This window comes from Sminthopsis crassicaudata, chromosome 5 (genome assembly GCF_048593235.1).
Source record: "Sminthopsis crassicaudata isolate SCR6 chromosome 5, ASM4859323v1, whole genome shotgun sequence".
Classification (NCBI taxonomy): Eukaryota; Metazoa; Chordata; class Mammalia; order Dasyuromorphia; family Dasyuridae; genus Sminthopsis; species Sminthopsis crassicaudata.
This window is the reverse complement of record NC_133621.1, coordinates 115,504,951-115,516,295: the sequence shown is the minus strand read 5'-3', so window position 1 is coordinate 115,516,295 and position 11,345 is coordinate 115,504,951. Positions and strand designations below refer to the sequence as shown.

At 38.4% G+C, this 11,345-nt stretch overlaps 1 protein-coding gene across 1 annotated transcript in view; it reads left to right on the top strand.

Moving 5' to 3' along the window:
* The first annotated feature begins 7 nt into the window (after positions 1–7).
* Positions 8–11,345, top strand: part of SND1 (staphylococcal nuclease and tudor domain containing 1) — a 462,540-nt gene continuing 451,202 nt past the window's right edge. The window contains exon 1 of the mRNA XM_074268024.1: positions 8–280. Coding sequence (XP_074124125.1) covers positions 203–280 — 78 coding nt within the window. The 5' untranslated portion in view covers positions 8–202. The remainder of the gene's footprint in view (positions 281–11,345) is intronic.

Here is an 11,345-nt window from a genome sequence, read left to right as displayed (position 1 = left end):
CTGGCGCGCTTGCGCGGCGAGTAGAACGTGTGGCGGCGGCCGCTGTAGCGTCTCCCCTTTGCTTCCAGTCCGGGTGCTGGTGGTGCCGTGGACCGATTCCGTCCGCCTGTCCGTCGCAGCCTCTTGCCCGACAGTGTGGTCGCCGCTCCGGCCTCTTCTCCATACCGCAGCCGATCTTCCGAAAAACTCTTCTGCTCCATCCATGGCCTCATCCGCGCAGAGCGGCGGCTCCTCGGGGGGACCCGCACTCCCCACCCTGCAGCGGGGCATCGTCAAGATGGTGAGAACCGGGGGCCGGGGCCCCCAAGCCCTCTGCCCCTCCGACAGCCGGGTCTGTGGCCCGGAGCCACCTCGAGCCTCCGTAACCCGGATTCTGGCACGGGGCGCCTCCTGCCCTCCCAGGACGTGCAGCGCTGCCTCCCGACCCTCACCCCATACTTCAGCTAATTAGTGTGGGAGAGGGGCTTCTCCTTCCCCCGTCCCACCCCGGAGCCGGAGCAGGAGCAACTCCTTCCCTTCCTTTCCCCGCTCTCCTCCGCGCACGGACACTTTTCTTTCCCATATGCTCAGGTGGAACTCTGGGACAGTTTTCCCTCCTTCCCTCTCTTGTGCCCTCCCCCAGGGTCCCCCGAGCTGGAAACTGAAACAGGAATCCCTAACTGTAATCCAGACAGAGCTGCTGCTCAGCTCCTAAAGGAGCGCGCGTGGAGACCTCCTCCCAGAGTTTCGGACCGGGGCTCCTCAGCCCTCTGTTAAGCTAAGGCCCGGGGCGCTTCCTTCCACTCCCGTGGAATCTGGACGCGGGACGGGACGCCCTGCCCCAAGCCCCCTTGTTCTCCGGCCGAGGACTGGGACGGGATTGGTCGTGCTCTTGAGCTATGACATGTGGATGCAGACACACTAACTTGCTCCCTCGCTTGCATGCTCATGCACCACGTCTGTTTTAGGTTCTCGTTAATTCTTACTTGTTAATATCCTCCTTTTCCTGCTTGTCTCTTTCTCCAGTCTGTCTTCTACAAAACTTCTGAAATAATCTTCCCGAAGGAGTCAGTCTCTTGCTCAGAAGTGGCCCCTTGTTACTTTCAGAATCAAATAGAACCCTGGTTAGTTTATCATTTAAGATCTTCCACAGTCAGTCTCCAGCCTTCCTTTTAAGCCTTACTTCATACTACTCTTTATCATGAGCTTTATGTTCCTGCTACACTGAATTCTTCAGTCTTTTCGAAACTCACCTGTCTCTGCCAGGCTCCTTAGGCCTGGCTTTCTCTGTATATTATCTTCTTGGCTTCTTTCTAGTGGGCTCCTGGATGAAGCATTTCCTGATTCTTCCTTGTTAATGCTCCCTGCTCCTCAGTGTTCCTTTACTGTACTATGTTTTGCATAAGCTTGAAGGCAGGGACTTTTTTTTGGGTGGGTAGGTGGGAATCTCCCAAATACAGAATGGCTAGTAGAATGGCTTGCAAATAGTAGGTGTATAATAAATGTTGTACTGAATTAGTTGGACTTGAGACAGGAAAGTCTTCCTTCCAGGACGCTAAGTCTGCTACTGCAAAATGGATGCCCCTTCCCATATGCACATATGTGGAGGTTCTTAGTGATCTGGGATCAGACTTCTGTTGCCTCAGTCCTCACACTGGGATTTGTTGATTGAGAGAGATAAAAAGTCTCTTTTATATTGTCTCTTTATCCTCAATTCATTTTGACTTTAACTTAGTCTTGGTTTGCTTTTTTCAGGAGTCTTATCCAAGTCTTTACAACTGTCCTTGCCTGTGAAGCCATTCTGTTCCACAGAAAACATCTGGGTGCTGAAGACAAAACAACAAAAAATAATATAGATCTTGCACATAAACAAAATGCATCTGCCCTTATATTTCCTGGGCTGGAGGCAGGGGCAGCAGATGTGACTTATAGGTGGAAGGAAGTATTAGATAGTAAAGGCAGTATTAGGGGCAAAGGAGATATCCTGTACAGAATGCTTTTAGGAAAATTTGAAAAAAAATGTCTTCAACTGGATGGGGATTGGAGAAGTTGTTTGGAGTATGTAAAATAGGTGGTTATGTCAGAGCTCAGCTTTGAATGAAGTTGATTTTGAAATGTAGAAATAAACATTGGAGCGGAGGAATGGTGGATCTATATAGGAACAAAGCGGTACTTTTTCAGTTTGACTCTTCTAGCCTTTCTTTTTTTTTAAAGGCTGAAAAATCCCCACATTTTGTCATTGATAAAAATTGATAAATTTCTTGCTTTCTCTTTTTCCTCAGACTTCTCATCTTACTTTATTCAGAACAATCTATGATGCTTTTGGACTTCCTTCTTCCTCCCCTCCCCCAACTTTACTTTGATCAGTTGGGGTCTCAGTCTTAGCTTTTCATCCTTTTAAATTTTATTTTTAAGCTTTTAACTTAAGGATTTTTAAAAAATCTTGGACAAGGTTCTTTTTAATCTCTCCAAAATTCTGGTGCATTCTTAATACCCTACATTTCTAGGACCTGACCTCTTTTCTTTGGTCATTTCCACATGTCTTAATCTTGGTTACTTCTCTTTTCTACTTATAAAGTTAGCAAGCAAGTGTTTATATGTATAAGTTATGGTATAGTAAACCAAGAGCTGGTCTTGGAGTCAAGAATACCTGGGTTAAAGTTCCTTCTTTGAGATGGACAAATTACTTACTTAATCTCACCAGACAACTCTAAAACCAAGAATTACAGAATAGATTTCTGAAATGTCAGCGAGGGGAATTCAGTGTCTTCCCTTAAAGAACATTTTTTGTTTTTTTCAGTTGTGATTCAAGAAATTGTCTTAATTAAAGTTTTAACTACTAAATTTCAATAAACTACTTAGTAAAAGCCCTACTGCTTTTGTTCTTATAGAATGAGGAAGAGATGAGAAACATTGGGATATAGAAGTTGGAGAGCAGGCCTCTGGGTCAGGAAGATTTAGGTTAAGTATCTGCTATGTGGAGACTTTGTAACTCCAGGCAAGTCATTTGACTCTGAGTTCCCTAGTAACGCTTGAGTTCAGGTACATTTGCTAATCTGCATTAGTATCATTTCTTCACCTGGAGTTTCCTTCACTACTGAAATCACAGATCTTCATTGTCTACTGTCCCCATCCTCTTTCCAAATGAAAAGCTTCTTATTTTCTTGATTTAGAATGATAGGGTTTATCATTGAAAGGTCATTTAGAGAATATCTAAGTCTGCCCTTTCATATTATACGTAGCAAGCTGAAGCCCAAAGAAATTTAAATGATTTGTTCAAAGTTACACAGGTTTTTTAGTGGTAAAACTGTGTGGATCTAAAGTCAGAAAGGCTGGAATTCAAATCTGATCTCAAGACAGTTACTAGCTGTGTGACTGTGGAAAAGTAATTTAACTCTGTTTGCCTGTTTTCTCATCTGTAAAATGAACTAGTGAAGGAAATGCCAAATTGCTCCAGTGCTTTTGCAAAAACTCAAAAGATTGGACACAATCAAAATGACTGAACAAGATAAATTTGGTGTCAAAAGTGCCCACACAGGTCTTTTAAATCAGCCCTCTCGTTTTGGACAGGGGAAACAAGAAGATATTGGAAATGTAACTTGCCCAAGATCGTACAGGGGATAGTGGGCAACAATTGAACCCTGATTCTCTGAATCAGATTCAGTGTTTTTTATAATAAATATAGTCTTGTACCTTGTGTAGACATAAAAGGGAAACTAGATCTTAACTTTAACTTCACCTTGTTCTCTTTTTTTTGTTTTCCACTGCCTTCCTGGACCTGTCCCTTAATATCTGGTAGAAAATTATTTGATCAAAAAACAAAAGAAGAGGAGAATCTCCAATATCCATTTTTATTTTAGCTACCAGAAGGTTTTGCTTAACCTAGGAAAGAATTATTACCCCAAAAGACTGCCTAAGTAGGGACAGCTAGGTGGGGCAGTGGATAGAGCATCAGCCCTGAAGATAGAAGGACCTGAGTTCAAATGTGGTCTGAGACACTTAATACTTCCCAGCTCTGTGACCCTGGGCAAATCACTTAACCCCAATTGCCTCAGGAAAAAAAAAAAAAGAAAAGATGCTACTATGTCTCAAAGCCTTGGAGAAAGAAAGGCTCACATCTAATTGGGTAGAAAATATACAAAGAAGATACATGCAAGACAGATTAGGGATAATCTCAGAGTGGAAAGCACTAAAGTTAAAGAAGATTGAAAAACTTGTTACATAATCTGAGGATTTAGCTGAGATTTAAGGGAAACAGTAGGTGGAGGGGGAATGGCATATATAGCATCTATTCTGTACCAGGCACTATGTCAAATCCTTTTTACAAATCTCTCATTTCATCCTCAACAACCCAGTGAAGTAAGTATTATCATTATTTCCTTTTACAATTGAGGAAAGTAAGGTAGATAGTGATTGACTTGCCCAGGGTCACTCAACTAGGATGGATTCAAAGTCTTTGCACAAGAGTGAAAACATTCAGTCAGGAGATGGAGTGTCATGTTTGAAGATCAATAAGGAAGCCATTGCCACTTGATAGCAGAATATTTAGAGGGGAAAGTAGAGTGTAAGGAAATTGGAAAGAGTCAGGGGTTTTATACTTAATATATTGTCTGGAGGTGGTGGGGAACTATTAGAGTATCGAATAAGAGGTGATATAGTAATCTCTGCATTTTAGGGAGAGCAGTTTGACAGCTGAGTGGATTGCAGCAGGGATAGGTTTGAGGTAAGACCAACCATTAGGCTATTGTACATCACCAGGTAGATGGTGATGTGGGCCTACTGCATTGGGTCGGTGGCAGTATTAGAAGAGAGAAGGACATGAAGACATCTGATTGACTATGGAGTGTGAGTGTGCAGCTGTAGGAGGTTAGGCTGTATTCTCTTTTACAGAATTTGAAGCCATTCAAGATTATAATTCAGTGAAATTGGTAACAATTGAGTTGGGGAGACAAAAGGAACTTGGTGTGTCTATGACCTACCAATGTTATCAGGGTCTTCATATGAGTGGAAATGTAGCCTTCATATAGGTAGAAATATGGCCTTTACTTTTGTGTTTTGGATTAAAAATTCATTGTTCAGGTACACTGTCTTGTCTTTGAATCTTGCATTTTTGTGGTTGTGTAAGAAGATTGCTAGAGAATTGGGGGAAGCTTTGAAAGAAGTGAGTATGATACAAGTTTATACCAGAGCAGAAAGCTGTTTCCTAGGTGGGTTTAATGCACTAGTAAGTTGAGATTCTCTTTACTCTTCTTTAGGCATGCATGTGTTTAACAAGTGTAATTTTCTTCTAAAGATACTGGGCTGATTGGTTTGTTATTGTTGCAGAAAGGTAGATAGGTTAGTGGAGGGAGGTGAAAGTATTTTTTTTTTTTACATGTTAAGCATGTTAAAGTATATCTTAAATACAATATATGTGTACACATCTGTACAGTTATCTTGTTGCACAAGAAAAATTGGATTCAGAAAGATAAAAATAACCTGGGAAGAAAAATAAAAAATGCAAACAGTCCACATTCATTTCCCAGTGTTCTTTATTTGATTCAGTCCATCATTGATTAATTAGAACTGAATTGGATCTTCACATTGTTGAAGATAACCACTTGCATCAGAATTGATCCTCATACAATATTGTTGTTGAAGTGTATAATGATCTCCTGGTTCTGCTCATTTCACTTAGCATCAGCCTCTCTGTATTCATCCTGCTGGTCATTTCTTACAGAACAATAATATTCCATAACATTCATATACCACAATTTACCCAACCATTCTCCAATTGATGGGCATCCATCCAATTTTCAGTTTCTAGCTACTTCAAAAAGGGCCACCACAAACATTTTTGCACACATGGATTCCTTTCCCTTCTTTAATATCTCTTTGGGATATAAGCCCAGTAGTAACACTGCTGGATCATGCAGAGTTTGATAACTTTTTGGGCATAATTCCAGATTGCTCTCCAGAATGGTTGGATCTGTTCACAACTCCACCAATAATGCATCACTGTCCCAGTTTGCCCACATCCCCTCCAACATTTGGCATTATCTTTTCCTGTCATCTCAGCCAATATGACAGGTGTGTAGTGATATCTCAGAATTGTTTTAATTTGCATTTCTCTGACCAGTAGTGATTTGGAATATCCTTTCATATGATGAGAGATGGTTTCAATTTCTTCCTCTGAAAATTGTTCATATCCTTTGACCATTTATCAATTGGAGAATGAATGGCTTGAATTCTTATAAATTTGGATCGATTCTCTTATTTTAGAAATGAGATCTTTATCAGAACCTTTAATTATAAAAATGTTTTTCCAGTTTACTGCTTCCCTTCTAATCTTGTTTTCATTAGTTTTGTTTGTACAAAAGCTTTTAACTGATCTATTTCTGATCAATAATGATCTCTAGTTCTTCTTTGGTCACAAATTCCTTCCTCCTCCACAAGTCTTAGAGGTAAATTATACTGTGTTCTTCTAATTTATTTATAATCTTGTTCTTTATGCGTAAATCATGAACCCATTTTGATCTTATCTTGGTATGTACAGTGTTAAGTGTGAGTCCATGCCTAGTTTCTGTCATACTAATTTCCAGTTTTCCCAGCAGTTTTTATCAAATAGTGAATTCTTATTCCAAAAGTTGGGAGAGGTGAAAGTACTTTAATGATTAAGCAAATATGTGGTCTTTTTCTCTTGGTAACAAGTTGGTTAAATAGAGTTGTACTTAATCTGAGAACTGTCTGGTCTTCATGGATCAAGGCTGCCTTAATATGCTTTGTAGATGTAGTTTGCTGCAATAGGATGGAGGCTCTGGGAATAATACTTTATACTTCTATTGGCCACACAGGGGTAATAAAATTGTGGTGAGGTACAGATTGTCACTGGTCTCTGACCAGAAACTTTTGCTTGTATGTAGTCAATTACCTAGACATACTGATTTTTTTTTTTTTTTTAAAACTCAAGTAGACTTGGGAACCAAGAGGTAAAAATTTCTGGATTTTATGAACTGTTGCATGAGAGCAAAAGCAAAAGGCACTATATCTTGTTACTCAGAATGAGGTGTGAAGAAAGCACAATTATTGTTGAGTTGGAAGAATTAGACAGTGATTTGACAGAGACATGTTGGAGTTGCTCCTCACTGAACTGATTGGAACTGATGGACAAACTGAAGGTTTGAGGATTGTCAAAGGCTTTCCTTGATAGATACTGTTGGGCCAGGTGACTAAAGAGTTCAAAAGCTATAAGCAGATACATATTTTCTTTGTTTCTGTGGGCTTTGATTATTCTTTGTGACTGAAGTGGAAGTATAGATTTTGTCATCCATCTAATATCCTAGTAACCTCTTTTTCTTTGTATGTTTTCTTATGGTTGGAACACAGATTGCTTTTGTAACACTGGAATAAATCTGCCTTAATTCTTCACTTTATTGGAAGGATGAGTGATAGTAACTTTTTTGATTTTGCTTTTTGTGTGGAACGTTAAAATAAAGAGTAGCTACAGAATTCTCTTTTCCACAAGTTCTTCCTGCCATTGCTTCTACTTACTTATGTTTAGAAAAAAGAAAGGGCATCTATCTAGATGGCACAGGGAATAGAGTACCTGTCCTGAAGTAGGGAGGACCTGAGTTCAAATCCAGCCTCAGACACTTAAAACCTGTGTGACTGGGTAAGTAACTTACCCCCAATTGCCTCGTGAGTGCTCCTCCCTCTTCCCCCTTCCAAAAGAAAACAAAAAGAGGCAGGAATGTTTTTGTTCTTAACATTAGTGTCTCTTCCCTGGGATTTGTCAATTGTCAGCATTTGCCAAACAAAATTTAAATTTCCTGTTGAGTTGCTTTAGATGAGGTTATTCTCAATACATAGTGTTAAAGTGCTAACTATAATCTAATTTCTTATTTTTCAGAAATTGGAAAGTGTCTGTATTGGAGGAATAAAGCAAATTATTAAAATCTACTATGTTCAAGATGCTGAGTTGGGGAGATAAAAAAGATAACCGTGATAACATCTCAATCCCAAATCCCTTTTTCTAGTTCTCTTTTAAACTCTAATCACTCATAACAAAATCACCTTTTGTACATTTCCCTTCAATAACTCAACCTTAGGATGTTTAAAATAGAAGCCTTTATTTTCCACTCAAAATGAACCCTTTCACTTTAACAACTGTTAAGGATATCCTTCAATTCTTCTAGTCTGACAATACTGGAATCATTCTTGACTTTTTCTTTCCCCTATTCCGATCCTTTCAATTGACTGCCAGATCTTTTGGGTTTTACTTTTACAAAATCTCTCACATCCGTCCTTTCCTCTTCGCTCATGTGGCCATTTCTATAATTGAAGCTCTAGGTCCCCATTTTTTCCCAAGACCATTATGCTAGCTTTCTAGTTTCACCTTTGCTTGTTTACTCTTTATCCCATTCACTCTCTCTACACAGTTGCCAAAACAATCTTTTGGAGTCTGATCATGTCACTATCTTCTTCAAAAGTTTTCTGTGCTTTATTGCTCATACAGTAAAATATAAATTCTTCATCCAATCTTCTCATTTGCTCTTTTGTTGCACTTTGAATTTCTCTTAAGCACTTTTGTTACTTGTGGTGGGGTTTTACTATATTTATTAGAATGCAATATTCCTTATTAAAATGTAAGTTTTTTTTCCCTCTGAGGCAATTGGAGTTAAGTGACTTGCCCAGGGTCACACAGCTAGGAAGTATTAAGTGTCTGAAACCACATTTGAATTCAGGTCCTCCTGACTTCAGGGCTGGTACTTGATCCACTGCACCATCTAGCTACCCTAAAATGCAAATTTTTTGAGAGCTTATTTTTCAAATCTTTTACTATGCTTATCATGGGGCATTGTACACAGCAGGCACTTAGATGTTTCCTGGATGATTTTTTTAGTTAAATAATCCTCTTAAGATTTTTATTAGTATGACTTTAGACAACTTTCCTTTCTCTTTTTAGCAAATATTTATCAAACATTTGCTGTAGGGAAAGCATTGTGAATAAATAAAATGATCAAGATAGCTCCTTCAGAGAGTTCATTCTAGTAGAAAAGATAAATGCACACAAGTAACATGAGAATGGAAAAGTACAGCCAAAGAAGTAACAAGTTCTGTGAGAATTCAGAGGAGAGAATCCTTACTAGCAGGATTAGAAAAAGCTTGATAGAAGAGATGGCATTTGAGGTCAGCATAGTAGTGTCTTTTCTTGGGTTACTATATTCTGTTGTAGTGAAATGTGACAAAGATAGGATGAGGTATTTTACACACACACACCCTTCCCTCTCCCCCCCCCCCCAATTGTCAGTTTAAAACCCATTTAACAAATGTTGACAATGTAGAAACTGAAAAGGGAAATAACTTTCCCTCAAGTCATATTTGTGTGTCTTCAAAGTCAAGGACAGGATTTGAGTTTCCTGACTTTGAGTCAGGTCTGCCTGCTCAAATGCTATGTATTCTTCTCCCTAAGGAGGTGATGCAACAGAAAATAAATATTCAGAATGACTTAAGGTGAAGAACTTTTGTAGAATGTAGAAGCTAGAGGTAATAAATATAAATACCTTTGGCAGCACTGACATGCAGTTCATTGCTTTTGGGTAACTATGGTCTTTAACACTACTTTATAAGTTTCAGTTGGTATTGTCTCAATGCTCAGTGGTCACTATTGCAATTAAGGGGCAGATGGGCAATCTATTCATTTATTGGGTAATAAAAGTTATCACAAAGTGCATGATCATTTCAGGATGGAATTTTAGGTATAGAAAGGGAAATTTCTATAAGGAATAATTCAATTTAGATAGAATCACCAAATTGTTAAAGAAGATAGCTTTTTTTCAGAATAGTATAGATGTGTACCTTTTAAAGATGACAGAGGTATATTTCTGATTGCAGGAATGCTGAGGAAGAATACTAAGTAAGAATGATACAAAGTTTATATCTTTATGAATATTTCTATCTTTAAGATATTATACTTTAATCTTTTAAAATTCTTGAGAAAGTAAACATTCTACATTTGCTTGATAAATTATTTTGACCTGTCTCAGTTCTGTTCCTGTTTTTTGTCAAGGTTGTGTTGTATTGCCCTTTTGGTTTACTGTTGGAGAAGGCATCCTCAGTTTCTTTTGCTACTTCCTCTCTTGAGAGTCAGACATATGTTTTTTGTTTTTCAGCAGAAAATGGTGTAAAATTGCAGGTTGTGAACATTTGGGTGCAGATGGAGGATTTTGTAGGATTTCACTTATTCTCAGTAAGACTTAATATGATAAATTGTAGCTATATTTTTCTCACTTAGTTTTCATTTTTAGGAAAAAACAGGTGTCAGATGCTATTAAAAATTCCAACTTAAGCAGCTTTATAGGAGTCAAAAAACTTAATGAACATTAAACTCTACACCATTTTCAGATGACATTGTTTGAGGTGGCCAGTCTATATTGTTTAACCCTGATTTGGTACATTTTCCCTGTTGCAATGCTTGTGTTGCCTAGTGATTAAGTGATTACTTTTCTGTTTTATTGTTCTAAGTAAATTTGTGATATGGGAAGTGCCCTTATGGGAGTATTTTGTTTGTAATACTTTGATTACATTTAAAATGTAAGGAATCTTGGTAAACATTTAGGGATTTTTGCCAGCAATCTCTTAATCTTTATCATTGGTAGGGATTGCGTGATAGAGATGCCCATATAATGCTTTAGAGCCAATGTTTAAAAAGGACTTTGTAATTCCTAAACCCTGGGAACATGATTCCTTTCCATTAGCTTCCTGTCTTGTGGTTAAATATTTTTTTGATTTCCTAATTCGGGGGTTTCCTATTTCTGTTGGCTGGCATTCTTGAAAAAGGCCAATTTGATATTCATGCTGTGGAGTAGAATGGATATAATTTGAACTATACCCTGGATTAGCTTCTAGATATTTTCTTGGGTAATCCTAGTTCTTTGACCCAGGGAATAGTAGAATAGGAGTGGTTGTTTGAGATATCTTGGAATATAATGAGAGTGTATGATACAGTTCTTTAGAATTTATTCATCACTTCCACTACACACCTGTACTGAGATGTTATAGGACAAATTTGGGGCTCTAGGTTCAAATTGAGCAAGGTGAATGAGGAAGGAGAAGTTCAGGGAATCTGTAGTTACTTTTTGGAGAGTATAATAGAACAGTCTCAGGGGACTTGTTTCTTATTTTGCCTTTGTCACTAATTGATGAATGTGTCTTTGTTGTTGCTTTTACTGTGAAAATTTGAGAGTATGAGGGACAAACCCTTTGCCTATGTAATGACTCTCTTGCTATATTAGTTCTATCTTTGGCTTAATTAAAGAACATCTTATTTTAAATGATTTTCATCACATCATTCTTCTCAAGAACCTATTATAATGGCTCACCTTTGT